This window comes from Abramis brama (assembly GCF_963993115.1).
Source record: "Abramis brama genome assembly, chromosome: 1".
Taxonomy (NCBI): Eukaryota; Metazoa; Chordata; class Actinopteri; order Cypriniformes; family Leuciscidae; genus Abramis; species Abramis brama.
Genome location: NC_139963.1, coordinates 618165 through 640444, shown reverse-complemented (window position 1 = coordinate 640444; position 22280 = coordinate 618165). Strand labels below are relative to the sequence as shown.

At 36.5% G+C, this 22280-nt stretch overlaps 3 protein-coding genes across 23 annotated transcripts in view; 1 reads left to right on the top strand and 2 right to left on the bottom strand.

Annotated features, from left to right (window-relative positions):
• The window catches only part of LOC311090947 (uncharacterized protein), a 228180-nt gene that overhangs the window by 71001 nt on the left and 134899 nt on the right, over window positions 1–22280 (bottom strand). The window lies entirely within an intron of this gene.
• LOC311091284 (uncharacterized protein) lies at window positions 33–9277 on the top strand. 3 transcript variants are annotated; one of them, XM_084127122.1, is made up of 7 exons: window positions 33–603; window positions 1775–2976; window positions 3791–3964; window positions 5468–5527; window positions 7009–7082; window positions 7220–7263; window positions 8331–9277. In XM_084127122.1, exons 2-7 carry the CDS (start codon window positions 2958–2960, stop codon window positions 8377–8379), a joined length of 420 nt encoding a protein of 139 aa, XP_083983248.1. In that variant the 5' UTR covers window positions 33–603; window positions 1775–2957; the 3' UTR covers window positions 8380–9277. The 3 variants fall into 3 exon arrangements, 1 of the variants encoding a protein (XP_083983248.1); XR_014608031.1 differs by lacking the exon at window positions 5468–5527 and having other exon boundaries at window positions 1775–2884; window positions 7009–7109; XR_014608032.1 differs by lacking the exon at window positions 33–603 and having other exon boundaries at window positions 2943–2976; window positions 7009–7109.
• LOC311091351 (uncharacterized protein) lies at window positions 11637–14457 on the bottom strand. 2 transcript variants are annotated; one of them, XM_084127262.1, is made up of 7 exons: window positions 14334–14457; window positions 13986–14067; window positions 13770–13887; window positions 13424–13528; window positions 13016–13224; window positions 12638–12814; window positions 11637–12430 (listed from the first exon to the last, which is right to left on the bottom strand). In XM_084127262.1, the coding sequence occupies exons 6-7, from the start codon at window positions 12768–12770 to the stop codon at window positions 12213–12215; spliced, it is 351 nt and encodes a 116-aa protein (XP_083983388.1). In that variant the 5' UTR covers window positions 12771–12814; window positions 13016–13224; window positions 13424–13528; window positions 13770–13887; window positions 13986–14067; window positions 14334–14457; the 3' UTR covers window positions 11637–12212. The 2 variants fall into 2 exon arrangements, with proteins under 2 accessions (XP_083983388.1, XP_083983389.1); XM_084127263.1 differs by lacking the exon at window positions 13424–13528.

The following is a 22280-nucleotide window of genomic DNA, read 5'->3' as shown; positions in this document are numbered from 1 at the left end:
AATTATAATAGACATACTGTATAACTACTAACCATAATTGCTATATATGAACTGAGATATTCAGTTTAATAACAGCAGATTGTTGTTCATTGACGTCAGGCTTCATCTGTCTGTCTACTGTAAATGTCTGCTTCAAAAATACTTTCGATTTCACATCACAAAAACAACAGCCTAAAACTGAAGAGGAAATGGGGGAAAACTTTCAGAAACATATTCGTTTTCAATAAACCTTTCTCAATAAAACTTCATGTTTTAACTTCAAAAGATTGTAATTTCTGGCAGATTCTTCTTCGTCTGTTCGGAGTAGCAGAAGAACAGCCTTCTGTAACTTCACATTTAAATCACGCTTTACAATATAAAGTTCCTAATAATTACACATGACTTTAATGGAGAATGTATTAATAATAATAATTATATGAATTTATCAGTATTTTAAACTCAGTAACGCTTGTTGTCAGTCCGCGCGCGTCGTTCTCAGAATCTCTTGCTGGTCTCGATGGATTGTGGATTAAACACATAAATGGCCGCGAGTGTTATTAGATTTGGAGGCATTGTGCTAAATCTGGAGAAATGTTTTCTGGATCATAGATCAGATCAGATCCAGTGAGTAACAGGTTTGGGTATCAGGGCTCTCATTTATAAAACTGTGCGTAGGATCCTTACTAAAAGTGTACGTGCGCCCGAAAGCCAAAAATGGCGTAGGCCAAAAAAATATTCAGACTTATAAAACCGTTCGTCCGTTATAGATTATATTTAATCTAAATGTTTATATCAGAAGTAAAACATATTTTAAATCATTCTTTTATTTATTTAAACTGTTATTGTGAACATGCACTGTATTTATGATTATGACTCATAATGCAGATGTACGGTTGTCCTTCATCTGCCGTTAGATAAAGGCTAATGCGTCAGTTTCACTGAACGGCCCAGCACTGCTTCGTCTCCAAAACGTTCGTACACATAGACATAGGTCACAGTTTGCATGCAGGTGCGCACATGTTCCCGTCAAGTTTGTCTTTATAAATCACAGCTTATGCGTCGGAAGTGTCGTCCGCCTCTCTCAGGGCCTGTTCTGTGCGACGCAGCGGTGATAAACGAGGCCCAGATGCTTTTACTGTAGTTTTCCTCTTCTTCGTGTGTTTCACAGGAGGGTTTGGAACAGCTGAACAGTTGCACACCGACACCTACTGCACTGGAGCGGGATATTATACCACATATATCTCTAAATCCTGTTCAAAACCTCTTAAATAGACACAAATGATTCATAATTCAAAAATAGAGCTGGATATGGCCAATAATATCATCATAATTTGTTTGTTCACAATTAAACTCCACAGAGTAAGCTACCTTTTAATTTAGGGCCCACATTTATTTTTTATTTTTCTTCCTAAAGTGTGTTTTATTATATTTTTCTGGATTCTATGTTTTATGATTGAATACAAATGTAGCATCAAATATGATGTGTTTTGAAATGAATAAAAACTTTCATTTTAAATGTAATCAGCCAGTTTCAGTGTGTGTTTAACAGTAGTTTTTCTCAGATGAAACGGGGGAAAGCTTGTGAAGTGACTCACTTGTGTGTGTGTGTGTGTGTGTGTGTGCAGATGCTGAAAACACAGAGAGCCTCATACCTGTTTGAGTTTGTGTAGGAGACTGTTGTCATGTTGATTTATACTGTGTGATAGGCTGTTAGATTAATCCATTTAGACAATCAGCCATAGTTTCATTAAAACATATATAATTCTTTTAAATTTCTCTTTACATGTTTATGTAGATCCCCTTTGTGCAGCTGCAGCGGAGAGCCCAGAGAGCCCAGCCGAGGAGTGGACGAGGCTGGCGATAGTGACGACTGCTCAGCTGGAGACGGCTCATCCGGACAATCCCACAGGCAAAAAGCTCAAGAAGAGAGCACAGCTATCTGCCGGATCAGGTGCTGGGAGGATGGCGAGAAGAGGCGTGCAAACGAGCATTGGAGTGCAGCCGACAGCAGTGGCTCGTCTGAAAACACCACTGGGAGACAGGCGTTCCCTCATTACTGGGTGGCCAACACAAAGCTCAAGAAGAGAGCACAGCTATGGAAGGGCAAGGGGAAATTCACTTCCCAAAAGGCAGGCACCACATAGTCTATCCCAGTGTGTCACTGACTGTGTTGCACTTGGCAAAAAACACAGTAAATAGACAATGTCGGAAGTTCAGATTTTTTCTATTCTTTTATAAGCCTGAGGTAGTCGTGCTTCTCCGGCTGCTGTCTCCTCTGTTACGGCCTCTACTGCGTCCTCATCTGGCTCCAGTGGCCAAAGGACGAGACAGAGTTAGATGACCAGCTTTGTGAGAACACCAATTGGCCCTGTCAAACAAAGCAAAGTGGATGAGGAGTTATCTAAAATGATTGCACTGGATTTTCAACCTTTTTCAATCGTCAGTGACACTGGATTTAGAAGATTCTAGAAGGCAATTGATCCATCATACATTTTACCGAAGCGAAAGACTATATCAAACACTCTGATGCCACAGCTCTACAGCAGAATTAAAGAAGAGGTGAAGGTGAAAGTCAGCAATGCCTCTGCTGTGTGTCTGACGACTGATACCTGGACGTCTCGGACAACTACAAGTTTTATGGCAGTCACTTGTCATTTTATCGATGAACATTTTACTCTTTCATCACCTCTTCTCGACTGCTTTTCATTCACTGACCGACATACTGCTGACAACCTGGCAGCCGAACTTACAAAGACATGTGAAGAGTGGGAATCTCAAACCTGACCCTAACCGTAACCCTAACCCTGACCTGACCCGACCCTGACCTGACCCTAACTGCACATTGACCTCTGGGTCCAGATGTTGGTGACCACAGGTGCTCAATCATTATGGCTACTCTGACAAGGTGAACTCAGATCCTGGAAATGATGAGCACTGTGTCATAATCACTAGTCTAACACACACCAGTGTATGGATGTATGCAGAACACATGCAAACGTAAATGTCTACAACACACTCTTATTTCTGTTTAAGTTAGGAGTTATTGTAAAGAGTTTCATGTCATTGTGGGAGAATCTGCACCAGTGGCTGAGCCAGAAGGGTGTCCCAGTGTGGAGAAACCGCATCAGCGTTTGTTGAATTATTGTTATTCTTACCGTAAATTAAATCACGTGATAGTATTTATAACTTGAATTGACAGTTAATTTATTTAGTTTGCAAATAAAGTCTTTCTCCATTCTCCTCTACCTGGCGAACTGCTGTTTAGGTGAGCGCATTTACGTTTACATTTATTAATTTAGCAGACGCTTTTATCCAGAGCGACTTACAAATGAGGAATACAACAAGCACTTTGTCTCGAGAGAAAGCAGTAGCAGGAGAAGTGCTAGCAATACATGGTGTCAGTCACTGTCTGGAACAGTGAAAGCAAGGAGAGCACTTTCTGTGAAGATGTTTGCTGTTATTTTAACAGTCGTGAGGAGAATGCAGTTAAAGGCCTACTTAAAAAAATATATATATCTGAATACAGAAAATGTATTTATTTTATAACAGCATATAACCTATACACTATATTATCAGAGCATATATGTTCATACATCATTTATATAGAGCATATATGTTCATACCGATACATGGCAACTGCTCAGAATCACCGTCATTTAGAAATAAGATCACGTGGGTGTTTGAATCGAGATCACAATCTTTTAACAAGTAATTGTGCCGCTCTATCATATAGTAGACAAACAAAACTGAACTTTAAGTCATTATTCACTAACAATCTTTCCCTCTGCTGCCCTGCTTAATCCCCCAACAGCTCCAACGGGACCCCCAGCAGCACTTATTGGACCACCGAAGTCCCCAATTGGACAGTCAGTGTCCCTTTTAGCACCCTCAGTACACCCACAGCAGCCGCTATCCCAGAACCTGGGGAAAAGACCCCACTCCCCAGAAGGACCTTCAGCAGCCTCCCCAGTTTCTCTTGAAAAAGGTAAAAAAGGAGCTTTATGAAGAGTATTATAAATAAGTTGTAAGCCCCACAAAACCATACTCTTACTTTGTGTAATGTGAAACTGTAAACAAATTCAGAGTCCAGAAACATTTATTATTATTATAATCCTAAAAAAAATTACACAACTGTTTTCAACATTAATAATAATAATAAATTACACAGTGTGTCCGTGAGCAAGGCAGTGAAGGTACTTTACTCCAGGGGCTCCAGGGGGATTGTCCCTGTAAATGCACTGTAAGTTGCTTAGGATAAAAGCTTCTGCCAAATGCATATATATATATATATAAATGTTTCTTGAGCATCAAATCATCATATTAGAATGATTTCTGAAGGATCATGTGACACAGAAGACTGGAGTAATGATGCTGAAAATGCAGCTTTGATCACAGAAATGAATTACGTTTAAAAATATAATCAAATAGAAAACAGTTTTTTTAAATTGTAAAAATATTTCACAATATTACTGTTTTTTGCTGTATTTTGGATCAAATAAATCCTTGGAGCCTTGGAGACCGGAAGTCTTCTTTTAAAACATTAAAAAATCTAACCGTTCTACTGATTTTGGCCACCACTGTATATACATTTTAAAACGATTATATGATTAGAACCTCTCATCAAATTCCATGAACTGCTGCTGTTTCATTACTTCAATAATGCCTGTGTTTGCCCATATTTTAGGACATTGTTTGGGTGTTTCGGTGTCTTCCTATTCGTGGTGCACAATATATTGACTCACTATCATTATTGCAATATCACGTTGTGCAATATCATATGAAAATGTTGCAGAAAGTATGCAATATTTCGTTTATTTTGTGGAGAGATGCGTCCGTTGACTGTGTGGCTTAGTTGTATTCGATTTAGAGTAATTGTTTCATTGGCCAGTTGCCCCGTCACATGCACGTGACAGGGCAACATACCCTATAGAACACCACATGATGAGCGTGGCTCTGGGAGACAACGAAAAAATGGAGATCGGAGGCGAAAAATATCAGAAATGGGGCCAATCAACTTTTGTGTTTTTACATATGTTTAAGAATATCTAAATTAATATCGTTATCACAATATTCATGATCAATATTCCAATATCACATTTTGTCAATTTCGTGCAACCCTAATTCCCATAGACACTTTGATGGAAATTGATTTGCAAGATCAACTGTCTATTCAAGGTTATAAAGTTGTGGAATGATAGGCTATTTTCAGCTGTGATTTCTTCACTGTGATGACATTATTCCAAACTGATTGTACAAGTCCTTCAGCGGCTTTAGCCTGCTAATGGCAGAACCTGGTTATCCTTAAAGGAATAATTCACCTATAATGCATCATTTATGTATCAAGTGCTCACCGTGTGCTGCCTTCAATTCCTGAAACAAAGTTTTAGTTGTTCATGGAAAGACATTTTGACAAATAAAGCCCAGTCTTCATTATAAACTGTGCTTAAATATTTTTTACATATTTTAAATGTTTCTCTGTATTTAACAGATGAAGGTGTGGAAGGAGGCTGCCCTGCTCCCACTACTGTGCGGCCAAATAAAAGGAAAGGTGTGTTGATGTACTGCTTGTCCAGCTTTCTGAATAGGAGTGTGGTCTGAATGCCACAAAATTGATTAGTATAAGCTGCATAACCTAGCTACAGTCTTCTGGCAATTATCTGGCAACATAATAGCACACATAGTCAGAAAGTAACATACACTCAAAAAAATGAACTAGGAAGGTTGTGCACTTTACATAATATATTTATGTTTAGTTTACTTATAATAATTGTGTTTGTTGACTTGAAATGTTTTTTTCTATTAAGGTCCACGTAATTATGTCTCAACTTAACAGTACAAAATCCTAACGTGTTGTCTAAACACAAACCATTTATGTTAAGTAAAAATTTCTTACATCCAGAAGGTGGCAGTATAGTGCGACGCCAACTGCCATTTTGCCCTAACTTAATTTGATTGTGTTCAATCTGCTTAATATGTAAAATTTAAGTTTACTTAATCCGTTTGTGTTGGATTACATGAATGATTTGTGTTGCATTAACTGAAACTGGGCAGTGCTTGTTAGTTCCCAGCATGCTTTGCATATGGTTGAATTAAGGTTAAAAATTAAGTGTTATTTTATTTTTTTTTGAGAAAATGAGAAAAGGGAAGACTTGATAGTGTGTAATTGTGTTTAATGTTCAATTACATTCGAATTATTAGAACCATTTAAATTACAGTGGGTTACCATTGTGGAGAAGTGTGGAGCATTTTGTTTGGCTGTGGACTGATATGGTTAATTTTAACTGCTTTGGTTGAAGGAGCATGTAAATCTTAGCATTTAAGATGCTAATATGTGCTACTGTTAGCAAATAGCTAGCTATAGTCTATCAATTTAATTATGTGTCACTAAAATAAATGAAATATTAATGGATGAATGAAAATAACAAACACATAAGTTGAATGCAAATTAAGTAAATGAGTTGGTCCAAAACATTGCAAATTAGTTGGGCTGACATTATTAAATTAAGCTGTGTCCAACCATAGTAAATTAGTTGAATCAACCTTAATAAATTAAGTTGACCCAATGTAAGTACATTAAATTGGAAAAACAGAATTGCATAATGCTGAAATGAAGCAAGTTAATCATGTGGAAATCATTTCCATGATTTTTTTATGTTCATTCAAAGAGTTATTTTTTTGAGTGTACATTTTTTTTGGTTTTGGTTTTCACAGTCAAAAGCATGTTAGTCTGCTATGAGAAAGCGATTAACAACTCCCAGGCAGCACAATAGAGATTCATTTGAATTCATGGATTTAACTTGTCTTTGTTTGCCAATATATTTATCACAACTGCCCAACCCTAAACTGTGTGTTGATTACAGTAAATTACCAGTGTTCAATACAACTTCTGTTCCATAATAACTACAATATGAAAACTGTAACTAAGTACAACCCATGCTAGCTTAATAACCACGTATCATTGTAATAATTGTATAATGGCTTGTTTATTGTAGTGTTAAGCTTTGTGAATGTACATTTTTTTCCTTTCAGAATGCCGACATACAGTGACAGGGAGCCAGGATTATTACCCTGTGAAGAGGGTTGCCAAATACAGAGTTATCACGGTTAAATACCACTAAAACACTATACAGGTTACATAATGTTCTTTTATTGGTGTAATGGTCTTGGAAAAGTATTGGTGATTGGTATAACTGCTAAACATAGCAAATATTTGAAACTGAAAAAGTCTCACTATTTTTAGGGCCAAAAATGGAAGCAAGTGGAGTGGGAGCCATGCAAACTCTGGTATGTACGACCTCTCATGGGGAACACATAGCCAATTAATTTTAACATGTACAGACTATTGACATATGTTAGGTAAGATTAAGGTAAGATTTGTCTATATAGTTCATAAATATATTATTATAACCAGCACAAAGTGTCTTAATAAGGTGTTGGGCTACTACGTGCCACCAGAAGAGTTTCATGTTCTTTGGCATAGATTCTCTAAGTCTCTGAAATCTGGGGAGCTCCATTCATCCAAAATATATGCTTTCATTTGGTGTTTTGATGACGGCGGTGTCCAAAACCATAACAGCTTCAGTCCAAAAAGTTGTTATGGTGGCTCTTGGTGGCCCAACACCTTACTAAGACACTTTTTTTTTTCTTGATTAAGATGTTATGCCCAAACTACACGGCCTGCATTATGTGAAGTCTATATATATATATATATATATTTGGAGCTTCAAGAGAGAAGCAAAGGAGACATGACCTGTTGCCTTAAGGCTAACGCAATTTAAGACTCAAAACTTTGAATTCCACTGTTGCCTTGCGGATGGCTTATCTGTAGTTACACTGGAGCTCATTTTTAATGAAGTTTCTCAAAAGTAATGTAATCGTGACATTTTTCATTTTAGGACCTCATTCTCATAAATCTACAATACAGAGATACAGAAATTGTATGTTACAACATTACTGCCTTGCTTAATAACTGGATCAATATATTTAGTGTCAGCTTGTGATCTTCATTTGTCACATATGTTGTCTCACAGTAAAATGTGGACTTCACATTCCTCATTTTTGAGTTACTAAGAAAAAAACAAGTGAAGATAAACACTTTGGAGTATTGTGCACACCAAACAGTGATTCATGTCAGAAACATAACAGATTATAGGATTTTCTTGTCTTAAAATAATAATTAAGGCTTTCCTTGCATTGTAGTTGACTAACATTAGCCTACTGTGATGTAATGAAACCCCACTAAAACACAGCTATTGGAAAACAGCTACAGGAGCTTTAATGTGTGTCTTTGTGTCTACAGTTCATGTGCAGAACCAAAACATCTAATTGCATATTTCCTTATTGTGTTACAGTGGAAAGAAGTGTCCATTGGAGTGGGTGGCGGATATGGACACTTGTTAGTGCTCCCATCAGGTGCCCAAGAAGGTGCTGGAGCACTGTTATGTGTTTTTTTTTTTTTTTTTTTTTTTTGTGATAGTTTGCCTTTCTTTCTTTCTTTCTTTCTTTCTTTCTTTCTTTCTTTCTTTCTTTCTTTCTTTCTTTCTTTCTTTCTTTCTTCTTACTGTTGTGAACATAAACGCTTCTTGCGACTGGACCCTTTCATTGCCTCTTTCAGGTGTATTTCATTTTGCACTTTATATTGGGTATTAAAACTTTCATGTTTTACACTCCAATTATTGTCAGTTTTGTGCGAGTTTAGTTATGATTTGTCATTGTTTACTGTGCTTTCATCAATAAAACATTGAGGAATGAATTTGTTCTTTATTTTCAGACACACTATTTATTGAATTGTACACTTCATTATATGAGCATCCAAGACAACATAAAATATAAATGGGAATTTATTCAGAGAATAGTTTTATATAAAAAAACAACAAAAAAACATTTGTAGCTTTTGATCCTTAACTTTTCTCTATATACTGTAGAAACCATACTGTCTCTCCTATGAATAACACATGATGTCCTGTCAGTGTTGGGCTATTGAAACATCAATCATACACACTAATTAATTGATCACATATTTTGCCTACACATTTCATCTGTCAAACAATGGAAATGCCTTTGCATACCATGATTCTAAATGGCAACCTGTTATACAACTATACAAAGCTTTTTTACATAAAGATTGACAAATTTGGGAAATAACAAATAAAAGTTTTAAATATATGTAAAACTACATTACATAATGTGTTGAGTAATCGTACCATAATTAAAAATAATGTGAACTGTTGCAAGTCCTACCAATCACATTGTGAAGTTTTGTTCAATAAAAATGGTTTTAAAAGTGTGTCAGTGACCTCATAAAGCATTGTATGTGTCGTGTCATTATGACATACAGTTTGTGACTTTACTTTGTCCTGGATGGAGCTGTCCCTGGATTCCCCTTCCTCTTCAGATGGCACTGTTATTACCAACAGTGTATAGATTACTTTTACTAAGATGCAAACAGATGTCTTTCTTTAACCAGGTAATGTACAGGATTACATTTATAATCTTAGAAATCACATTACAGTTACTATTGTAATCAAATTATCTTTACTTCAGTTACATGAGCACTGGACTTTTGAAAGATATCATGAGAGCTGAGGTGTCTTTTGATCAAGGACCATGTTTTAATATGTTTTTTTGTGAAACACCTTGAATCAGACCTCATGATTTGGTATCTTGCTCTGCTTGTGGTATAGGCTGGTGTGAGATTTCAAAGTAACACAAAAGTAATTAGTAAATCTAATTACTGTATTGCTCTTGCAATGGGAAGTGTAATAAAATTACATATGTAAGGTAAATTAGATGACAAATGTCTATGTAGCCACTTAGCCATATGACCACAGAATAAAAACACTTAATTATGAACTATAAAAGTATGGGATGGGAGGATGGACACTGGATATCTGTAATGATTTTTAATGTAACTCACCTCTGTATTTTAATTCATATTAAATCAGGTCACTCTGAAACACTTTTTTATTAGGTTAGGGTTTGCGTAAAAGAAACGTTCCAAGAGGCCCACAGTGACATCTGTGATTCAGATAAGTCAAAATAAACATTTCATTAATGAATTTGGCTACTGTGTCCAACAAATACATTTTAATTAACATTTATACATTAGACCACTTCATGTGTCTTTGAAATGCATGCATGACACAAGGGCTGAGTGAATTTTTTTATTTTGTCGTATTTCATTATTATGATTAAACCAAACACATCACTGGAAAGGTGTTGATCAGCCGAGTAACAGCATTGCAATCTGAAGGCTGTACCTGGCTCCTGCTTTGAAATATTGACCTCTGAACTTTGACATTGATGCATGTTGTGAGTCTTATAATTCAGCAACTGAATGGGCTACAATGATGAAACCAACTGTTATATAAAGCTCTTGAACTCTTCCATCATGAGGGCTACCGTTTGGTGCGATCACCAATAGGGGACATCACCAAAAATTGTAAAAACTGAATCTCACCTAGTTATTATTTATAATTTAAAATTTTGACCAAACTACTGTGTTTCACATCCACCCATACCCATGAGTGCACTCTCAGTTTTATAGTCCAGACATCCATTTACATGTTTTAGTCATTTACAAAAACAAAACTACAATTCCCTGCTGCAGCAGATTACAACGTGATAGACGGCCCGTTAAATATGTAGTTCTTCTGGTTGGCAAACTAGGGTTGTGAGTAAGTAGGGTTTCAAAAAGAACTATAGTATAAAGTAACTTCCTAACAGACATGCTACTGCAAAAGCACAATACGTGTTGTATTAATTCAGCCCAAAAACATCGTCTTATGGTTATTATTATTAGCCAAAATTGCTTGTTTGGGAGATTCATACTAGTTGCTAAGGTAACCGTAATGGCGCAGGCGCGTAGCCTGACCACAGAAACGGAAGTAAAAAAAAAAAAAATGTGTTAGGGAAAGAAATATGAATAACTGATATTGCCAACAAATAATTTCAAAATATGTCATCCTTTATTAAAATTAGTGTTTTCATGTTGAAATCCAGGCACTAGATGCTAGGGGCGTTTTCGCTGACATTTTGGAGAGGCAGGGTACACTCTGGACTGGTCGCCAGTCCATCACACAACCACTCACACTCCCATTCACACCTAGGGCAATTTTAGAGTCTCCAATGAACCTATTCTATTCGGTTTCTTTATGCTAAATATTTTCAACTTAAGTTTTTATACAGAAAATAAGGATAAAAATAACATTATTTACATTAGCACTTTTTTATTTTTTTATGTAGGCCTAAAGAACAAAGTGATATGTGATACAAAGACCACAAGGACATTCATACATACATATATGTATAAAATGGTAGACATGAATTAAAGAAAATAGCCTATAATTGTAAGCTGATATTTACAACACCAGTTGTCTAGTGTTAATTCTTGTATCCAGAGCAAAGTTATTCAGCAGGATAATGAAAAACTTATCTTATTTATGGCTATAATTTAGTATTTACTAATTAATACAACACATAACTATATACCTACTTGACAATTAGCATGTGAAAATTTTATTTTGTGCGATTACACACCCTGTGTAATATACCCTGTGAACAACTGGCATACAATGTTAAGATGAAAATGAAAAATCAGTAATTTAACATCTTATTTTCAAGAAGACAAATCAAAACAACAGCTCAGCATGAACTAGTTTGCATGCATGTACAACATATGTTTATAGTTACCTCAAGTAATGCCATGGTAAATTAGTTCCTTTTCTTGGCAAGATAACAGCAGCAATAACAACAGGGAATACTACACTTAAGACTCAACTATGGGTATTGATCAGTCATTTCTGTAAAGTATTTAATGTAGTGACATGTACAGTAAATGGTTCATTCCAAAAGTATCCACAATCACTGTGAATAAAACAATCAAACTATTACATTAATGTAAGTGTAACATGTTTGTACAGTAAAGGTCATTATGTTGACAAGATGAGATGGGCAAAGCTTGGGAAAGTCACCACTGCAAGAGGCTGTTGTCATTCGCAAACTCTAGCACCACACTTGACTGTAGAAATAGTCCATGAAACATCAGAGGTGAAACTTAAAAACCGACCTGCTGTTTGTGAACTGAGGTAACAATAGTCCAAAATAAAAGCACTGTATAAGACATCCATTACACTTCAAAAAGTTTTTTTGTTTTCCTTGAAACACACCTGCAGTCCAGTCATAATTGACACGCACGCAGTCTAAATGCATCCGACCAGTTAAGAAGCACTCATTTACACTGCCTCAAAATCACTGTCATCTGAACTCTCAAAATCAACTTCTTCATGGTCCTCTGGTATCTCCTCGGGCCCATCCTCCAGCAGAGAAGCAGCATTTGGTCCTAAAGCCAGGCTGTAACTTGAGCAAACGACTTGGAACTTCTCCTCTACATCTGCAAGCCTTTTCTGAAGAAGACACAGGAGCCCGTGATGACCCTCTTCACTTAAACTGCCTAGAAGGAAAAATTAAAAGCGAGGCATGACAATACTTCCATTGTTGTTGAGCTATTCATTAACTGACTTTACTAAAGAACTACAGACCATTTAGATCCAGCCACAAGGAATCCATAATGTAACACTTGAGGATCTCAAAATGAGTGGGGTTTTATAGGATGCCCAAAAGCATTACAGCAGGAATGTAATAAAAGTTAGCATCTTACCACTGTTTCTGCCAGAAGACATTTCTGATATCACTGTCCTAATGTTTCCAGCCAGCTCTCTGAGATAGGTGCAGTGCTGTCTCATCTCCCTCATCACAATGATCTTTTCCTCTTGAAGCCGCACTTTTGACATGTACACATCAAAAATCTTCTTCTTGGTGAGGATGTTGCTGGATTCTGAAGTCACACAAATAACATCCCTTCGATTAAAATTTGACCTGTACAGTCTAAACAGCAGCAGGCAAAACCCAAGTAGTGTATGAACATCCCATATACTGGTGCAGAGTGCAAAAATGTAATAGAAATGTAATCAGATAAAATGTGGCATATGTTTACAGTAGCATATACAACATATCATTAGTTTACACACACACACACCTTAGAGAGAAACTGCTACTTCCCACTGCTGTGCACTTCCCACGGCCATATTAGACTGTCTCCCCCCACGGAGAAACCGCTCTCCACCTTCTCCTCAACGATGCGCTCCTCATCTGGCACCTGCTCATTGTAGAGCTTGATTGTTTGCAGGAGTTTTCTCTTCTCTTCCCACAATTTTCTTCGACGCAAGTGTCGAATTTTGTTGCTGTCTATAAAATTTTAAAAACACAGAAAACATGATGCACAAGCATGTGTATACAGATATCAGAAAGTTATTAAAAGGCATAATAGGCCTAATATCTGTAAAATTAAGGACCTACAAACACTATAATACCAAAACAATCCACTGCAATTAGACATCTGCAAGTAATAAAAAAGACACAAATATTAGATGAGTTTTCAACATACCAGTGTGATTATAATGGCTGGCTTTTTTTTGATGAACACCAAGAAACATTTGTTCAATTGATTTCTGAAGGTTATGTTGGTCATCACATCTGGTACCTACAGAATCTTAAAGCAACAACAATAATACAAGTAAATTATTATGATGTCTTGGAAGTTCAAGTTTATTTAGAGCCCCAAATCACTGTTAACAGTGTCAAAAGAGTTTTACAAGCCCACAAGTTTATATCAAACAAAAACAGGACAACGCCCCCTTACTTAATCCTTATGCATGGCAAAGATTCTCACTTATACAACTGCAGTATTAGTAAACTACATGTTGTTGAAGAATGTCCATAAAATACTGTACCGTCAGTAGCCCATTGTCTGACATCATGTACCCACTGATGCACGATGTTCTCAGGACACCCCAGTTCACTGCTCAAATCCTCCAGTTTCTGAGACTCAGCCTCAGCCTTTTTCAAAGTCTGGTGTAAAAAAAAGAAAGATTTTTGACTTTGCAATCTTAAAAAGTGAGGAAAATCATGAAAAGCTTTGTATACATAACTCAGACATAACATAATACCTTGATGTATCTGCTGGATAGTGCAAGATGAAGGCCTTCCCACTTCCGTCGGTTCCACCCAATAGCAGCATATCATTCCTGGCTTTAAACAACAAAATGATGTGATGGAGGAAAGTCCCATTAATGCTCATGGTATTGCAGTTCATTCACGCATTGACAATTGATTTTTAATTTAAGAGAGATGTAATGCAGTTTTATTAATGTAGCCTACTGTATATTAGAATATTTACAGCTGTATATTTGCTATATTATACAATATTTGTAATCTCAGTACAAAGTATTAGACAGTTAGAATAAAAATACATAAAAGACAGGTTTCCTAAAATAATATAAATGAGCAATAATTACCAGATTTTGTCATGTACTTAGTTGTGAGGGCACAACGAGACAAGAAGCTGTTGACCATTTCGACCTCCTCCCCTGCAGTTGTGCCAGCACCTTCCTGATTTTTGCCACTCCAGATTATCTTACAAATCAGCATGGCACTCAAATTATAGTCATATACAGTGTATTATATAAGTAATACAAAAATGCATTGCATGACAGAAAGGAATGGTCTCATCTGCAGTAAAGGTCTGAGGTCCAACATGGAGACTGCCAACTTCTCGAGGTAAGGCCAATACTTGCAAGCAATATCTGTGCAATAGAACTGTCCGTTTGTGGCTGCTTGGAGCTCCTTCTGCAGGTACAGCGGATAAGCAAATATTTCCCCCCTGTACATGTTAAGAGCCTTGAGTAGCACTCCATGTCTGCAAACAACCACCTCAAGGCCCTCTTCATCCAGTTTGCTTGCCCTTCTGGCCGTTTCGCGTGCAGCAGACCACTGACTGGCTCCACAGATCCCTTTGCCGGCAGTCTGCATGACGCAATAATTCTGGTTTAAACTGAAAGTTGCTATTTTTTCTAACTAGTTACTTCATCCATCAGGATGAGTCAGGTTACATCACACCAACTGGCATCTTTGTAATGATCGGTGACAATAAAGGTTTACTTTCAAACTACTACTAAAGAGGAGCTTCAGAAAATGCATCTTCTACTTTCTCTACTCTAGCTACACAAACTAGTTGAAAGGCAGGTTGACAAACTGCATGCAGAGTCACTATCTCTTGCAGAGATCTGCTATTACATAATGAATGACTAAACTAAACACTTTGGATGCCACCACACTTAGATAGAAAGGAACGAGATAACAATTTTCATGTCTTACAAGCATATAATACAGTGTTCATTAGTGACTTATGGCTATAATAGGCTAATTGACATGTCTGACAATTCCATTAATCTCTAAAAGTTTTTTTCCTCATTATCTGGACATAATCTTGAACTGTAAGCAGCATGAACCTGACACCGACTGCTTCACTTCCACTTCCACTGATTTCTTTGGAATTGCTTAGCATTACAGTGAAGTCAATAACATAGGTAACACATCAACCACCATGTTGTGTTTCTGATGGTACAGTTTAACATACAGTATTCAAAGGAAAATTATTAAAAACCAGAAACAGAAATCCTTTTAAGTTTTACCATGGAAAAAAATAAAGGATAAAGCTGTGCACTGGAAGCCCCACAGTTTGGTGGTCTATGTTTCAAAAGTGACACAAAACCATATTTATGTTACCTAACAAATAGCAAGCTGAATTCTGTATACAATGGGCACAGTTATACTTAGTTAAGAAAGATTGGGTGGGTAATCACAAATAATCCTGGAAGACATGGACTACCTGTAGCTGAAGCACGTTTTCGTGTCTCTCCACTTCTGCTTCTTTTTAGCAGTGGACGTCCTTCAGCATCTCTCTCCACCCATCGGACATTACATTTACTGCCTTTAGCAGATGTTGCTTTGCCCTTCGCTTCCTTTGCCTTGCATGACAGAAAGTGAGCATCGTATGATAACACTGAAATACAGCCAACTCTTGAGCAGTTCATTCAAATTTTGCACTCTAATTCCCACTCTTTAGTATTATTACCAATACTGTAAGATCACTGTCTCAAAAAAAAAAAAAAAATACTCACTTTGGTTTGAGCAAGAAGCATGTCTGCAGTGAAAATAGCATCATCTGCTCTCCCTCTGTCTTGCTGAGCAGCCATTTCACAGATACTATACTGGAAAGGAAGATAAAAACACGGTCAGACAAAAAGAATTGAGGACAGAGTATAGGATATATAAAACTACATTTTTAAAAATGTTTTGGACAGTGAGAGATAGAGTAAGGTGAAAGAAAAATAAAGAATAGAGTAACAATACTTACTTGAAGACAGTGAAGCTTTACAAGAAAGAAATTGAGATAGAGAGAGAGAGAGAGAGAAATAGAGAGAGTGTGTGAGAGAAAGGAGAGAGAGAGAGAGAGAAATAGAGAGAGTGTGTGTGAGAGAGAGAGAGAGAGAGAGAGAGTTTGAGTTTTTAAAACGCTTTATTAAACAACAGTTATTTGTTATTTAACAAAAGAAAAAAACAACAACAACCAAAACAAATCAACACTACATGACTTTACCTTAAATCACATATAAAAAACAACTCATTATTAAGTATAGAACACATACCAACATCACAACACCATTCAATCTCAAAAACATTGATTGCATTCATCATCTTGTAATAATTAAAATCAACAAGAATTCTTGATTTAAACATATTCTTAAAAACTGATACAATATGTTGCCCATTTCTCTGTTCTATTTCATTTCTTCTGGAAATATAAATTGCCAATTTGGCCTGACCCACAATAAAGTTCATTAATTGACACTTACTTTTTTTTTATTTCTGTAATCTACTATACTTGAAGCCAAATATAAAACATTGCTTTGTAAAAGAAATCCCTAATAAAGAGAATAAAAATTCTAAAAGATCAAAGAGTGGAGAAAGTCTGTCACAATTCATAAAACAATGGAATATTGTTTCTCTCTCTGAACAGAAAGGACAAATATCATTCACAGTGGGATTCAATTTCGTCACAAAAGCGTTTACAGCGATTGCACCATGCAGTATTCTCCACTGGAGATCGCCTGCTCTTTTAGTCAATGGTGGTTTGTATAGTACTCTCCACTCTGGTTTTATTTCCTCTACCACTTCTAGTTTGTCTCTCCATACTGTGTCAATTCTGTCTTTTAATGTATGTTTATTTATTACCTTCACAATACATTTGTATAAGATCTTTCCTTTAACTGTACAAAAATCAACGTTTTCATTTGTATTCAAACACAACAGAGGACTAGTATGTGAGGATTCTTCAAGATCAGGTGTACTTCTAATGTCTGGGAAGAGGTCATTAGCATCAGGGACAATATCACCCATACTGTAACTCTCCAGTAGAACTTTTTCCTTGGAGTTTAAAACCCCATCCAGTTTGTTCAGAAAACTTCCAGCAAATCTCACTGATCTTATTCCCAGATGTATAGCAACAGTTTCTGCATTTTCTAGTCCAGGTCCGGCTTTTTCAACAATATCTTTCAATTGCAATAGTTTCTTTGACACAAGCAAGTCTTTTAGCCCTGGAAGGTCGACTCCTGACACATCAAGGTGACTTCCAAACACAACAGGTTCCTCAAGCAACCAGAAAAGAGACGTGGCTGACTCTGTCCATTTATGTTTAAAAAGTCTCCACACTTTAAAAAGACTTTTATAAAATGAAGGTAGTCTAGACAAATCCAGGAGAGTATAGTCCATCAAAAACAGTACAGCATGAAGTCCCATTCCGTTCACCCCAGCTAAAATAGTTTGTGCTAATGGTCTCCACACTAAATTCTGGGGACCCATCAGCAAACGCTGAATGAACTGTAACCTAAAAGTCGCTCCTCTACTGACCAAATTCACCAAGCCTTGACCTCCTTCATCCCTTGGCAGGAAAAGTTTTGGTAACAGTCCCAGAGGCGGATCGACACAGGCAAGTTTATGCCATAAAGAAGAGCCCACCAGATTGTTGATTATGAGCGTACGACCTCGATAAGACAGTTTAGGGAGTAGCCATTTCCATTTCTGTAAACGTCCTTTGATTTTTTCTAGCATACAATCCCAATTTTTTGCAACAAAGTCATCATTCCCTAGAAAAATGCCAAGATATTTGAATCCGCCTTTCTTCCAAATTAATCCTCCAGGCAAACTGGGAAGACCTCTATTCCAATCGCCCATTAAAAGGGCCTCACTTTTTCCCCAGTTAACTTTTGCAGAAGAAATTTTTTTAAAACTGTTAACAACAATCTTCAATTTTTCAATATCATCAGCACCAGATATAAAAACAACTACATCGTCAGCATAAGCAGAAAGGTGCAACGTGACATTACAATATGGTATAGTAAAACCACTCAACTCATTTCTTAATTTGTGAAGCAGAGGTTCAATAGCCAGGGAATATAGCATGCCTGACATGGCACATCCCTGTCTAACTCCCCTCTGAATCCTAAACGGAGCACTCAAACCACCATTGACTTTGAGAACACTCTCAATGTCACAATACATGGCCTCAATCATATTTATAAAAACCTGACTAAAACCAAAAGCCTCTCTCAAATATGCATGCTCTACACGGTCAAAGGCTTTTTCTTGGTCTAACGAAATTAGACCGCCATTTACACCAAATAGCTTTGCAACTTCCAAAACATCTCTAACCAATGAGATGTTATCTAAAATTGACCTATTGGGTATGCAATAATTCTGATCGGAATGTATTACTTGACTCAGAACTTGACTTAACCTTGTAGCTAAAGCCTTTGATAGAATTTTATAGTCTGCACATAAAAGAGATATCGGTCTCCAATTGCTTATGTTTTGGAGATCTCCCTTCTTGGGTAAAAGGGTAATAACAGCTCTTCTACAGCTTAACGGTAACAATCCTTTATTCAAACTGTCATTAAGAACTAAAAAGAAATCTTCTCCAATCACTGGCCATCAAATTTTATAAAAATCAACAGGGATCCCGTCAATGCCAGGAGTCTTTCCATTTTCCATCCTCATCATAGCGGTATATAATTCATTTTGTGACAAATTTTGTTCAAGCATAATGTTAGACTCTTCATCAACCTTTGGAAGATCATTAAGAAAAGTGGAGTCATTATCTTCTCTTTGAGACAACTCACATTTATATAAGTTTGAATAGAATCCAACAGCATGTTTGCGTATCTCACTAGGCTCAGTAAGCTCTTTCCCTGTGTCCGAGCGTAATGAATGAATAATACGACTTTGGCCGTTTTTTCTTTCCAAATTGAAAAAAAATTTAGATGGTGCATCCATTTGTGAGATGCTTTGAAAACGTGAACGTATTAACGCCCCTTGAGCTTTTGTACCCAACAGATCTGCAAGCATTTCCTTTTTGGATTTACTGTTTTCAAAACAATCACCATCACCTGTAGAAGCTGATGTATTTAAAAGTTCTATAATTTCATTTTCTAAAATCTTCATTGACTGGGCCATATCTTTAGTGGCATTAAGAGTGTACTCTTGACATAATTGTTTAATGTGGACCTTGCCACAATCCCACCATTGTTGTAAGGAAGTATAAAAACATTTTTGTTTCTTAAAATTTTCCCAAAACAAATAAAAAATTACAATAAACTTTTTATCATTTAAAAGGGATGTATTAAAATGCCAATAAGCACTCTTTAAATACACAGAATTAATAAAAATATTACAAACAACAGAACAGTGATCTGAAAAACCTACAGGAATTATTTTACATTCTCTGGCCAGATTCGCTTGATGATTAGACACATAGAACCTATCTAGTCTTGCCATAGAAATAATATTATCTCTACTATGTGCCCAAGTATATTGCCCATTCTTGTGATGAACATTCCTCCAAACATCACATAAATCAAATGTTCTTAACAATTGCGTGAGCGCTTTTTGTGAGGCGATATGTGGCTCTAAGTGATTTCTGTCTAATTTATCATTTTCAGTACAGTTAAAATCTCCACCGAGGAAAAATAATTCTTCTGGGCTTAGGTCGTTCATAACAGCACTAATTGTATCAAAAAAAAGCAATTCTTTCAGCCCCTTTTGTGGGGGCATAAATATTTAAAAAAGTCATTGTACTGTTTTCAAAATTAGCTTTAACTTTTAAAAAACGGCCTTTAACTATTTCTTCCATTTCACAAGAAATTGGCAGGGATTTCTTTGAAAACAGAACAGCTACTCCTCCACTATTGGAAGACATATGACTCAAAAAAATGTCTCCATCCCATTCTTTTTTCCAGTCTACCTCATTATTCAAGTCACTATGTGATTCCTGAACAAAAGTAACATCAATATGTTTTTGTTTAATAAATTCAAACAAACACATTCTCTTCTGACCGTCTCTGGCACCATTTAAATTGAGAGTTCCAATTTTAAAATCTCTCATGAAAAATGATGTTTTAAAAAGACAGAGATAATTAAAAGAAACAGTCAGCAAGGCAAAGACTTCTACCAGTAAGAAGAAGTTATACCATATCTTGTTTTTCATCATTAAGATTTTGCTTTCTAAGTTTACTCACAATTTTCCTAAGACGGAAAACTTCTTTGTCTGCAAAAGCACCTTCTTTCATTAGAATTTTTGCATCATTAATGAAAGTTGAGCGATCAGGGAAATAATCTTCAACCTGAACTCCAGGTAAGCCTTTAGTTTCTTTCAAAAATTTGCTAATGTCCTCAACTTTATATACTGTGGTCTGATTATCATTTTCGTTTTGCGATGAAAGATAAGAACAATCAGAAATATTGGAATCTGAAGAATCACTGTCATTCTCTGGGACTAAACTTTCAGCCTCATTTTTGTCTTTTTTTGTTTGTTTAAAGACTTTGGTCTGTTGGACTTTTTTCCTTTTATTTGGAACTTTGAAGATTGACTCTGTTTCCTTCTCCGATTCAACAACACCCTCACTGACCTGTTTATCAGCAGTTGTCATTTTATCTGTATTGATGTCACTGCTTGAATTAACAGTGTCAAAAATCATGAGATCAGATACAGAGAAACGACCTGCAGTAACCTCAGCCATAGTGGGTTTATTCCCAACCAACCCACCAGAACCTGACTCAACAGCAACATCAGGGGCCACAACATCCTCTGTGACAGACACAGCTTCAGAAGAATTACTCTGAGTGTTTGTCTGTACAGTAGCATTTTCGTCCATTTTTTCAGGACAAGCACGTATCAGATGGCCAATTCTGCCACAGCCAAAGCATTTCATTATGCTTTCAGATGTTGCATAAACTGTATAGTTAAAATCCTCAACTTTAACATTAAAGGACAGGTTCAGCTCATCAGCATTGTTTTTCAAAATCATCCGAAAAGACACTACATGTTTCAGCAAGGGTGATTTACAACTAAGAGCAATTTTCCTAATGGGAGAGACTATCTTACCAAAGGAAGACAATTCTTTAGCAATACTTGCATCAGAAACAAAAGGAGGAACATTCGACACAATAATCTTTCTAGAAGGGCTACTAAGCGGCAGAACATGCGTTGGCGCATCATTAATCACGACTCCCGTTTGAACAAGCTCATTCGCTTTTTCGATCGCATTTAAAAATAAAACAACCGCGTTGTTCATTTTAGATGCAGAAACAATAGCGTTGCAACCAACTACATTGCCAACCGCTAAAGCACATTCCTCTACACTGAATTTACACAAAATCTTAATCCCATGACGCCGAGTTAGACCATCACTACTCGTAACACCTGAAGCAGCCATGCTTCCCGGCAAAAAAGACGCCGGGAGCAGGCTTCCACAACTTTCTCTAAAGAAAAACTACTCCTTATACACAAACTAACACACAAAAAACATAAACAAACAAACAAACACAAAAAAGTTAGAAAACACACTCAGGTGTCACTCACCACGCACTCTTCTCACTCGCTCCACAAACGCTCGCACATGCGCACAAGAGAGAGAGATTTGAGATTTTACAAATACTTTATTAAAACAGTTGTAAAAAACAACACTCAATCAAATAAAATCACCTTAAATCAACACACTCTTAAAAGTTAGATTATTCTCTACAACAGAGCAGAGTACATCCTTGTGACACCAAATATTGGAAAATTTTCCGAGATCGTTCATCAAACTGTAGTAATTAAAATCTATTCTTAAACGTGATTTCAACATTTTGACAAATACAAAAACAGCATCATCATCTGTAGATCCTTCAACCTTATTTCGTCTACTCATATACACAGCCATCTTTGCTCTCCCCAAAATGAAATTAAAGAGTTGACACTGCTCTCTCTTTTTTTGTGAATACCTGTAACCTAAAATAAACAACTGTTTGGAAAAAACTACATCAAACAATTCGAAAAGATCTTCCAGCATAGAGAACAGTGGCAC

Bases quoted from the DNA above. Each gene is read 5' to 3' on its own strand.
- LOC311091284 (XM_084127122.1), top strand. The intron at 7,083-7,219 runs GTTAAATACCAC...CACTATTTTTAG, and splicing joins CCAAATACAGAGTTATCACG to GGCCAAAAATGGAAGCAAGT. The intron at 7,264-8,330 runs GTATGTACGACC...ATTGTGTTACAG, and splicing joins TGGGAGCCATGCAAACTCTG to TGGAAAGAAGTGTCCATTGG.
- LOC311091351 (XM_084127262.1), bottom strand. From the start codon at position 12,770: ATGTCAAAAGTGCGGCTTCAAGAGGAAAAGATCATTGTGATGAGGGAG. The intron at 12,431-12,637 runs GTAAGATGCTAA...TTTTCCTTCTAG, and splicing joins GTCTTCTGGCAGAAACAGTG to GCAGTTTAAGTGAAGAGGGT.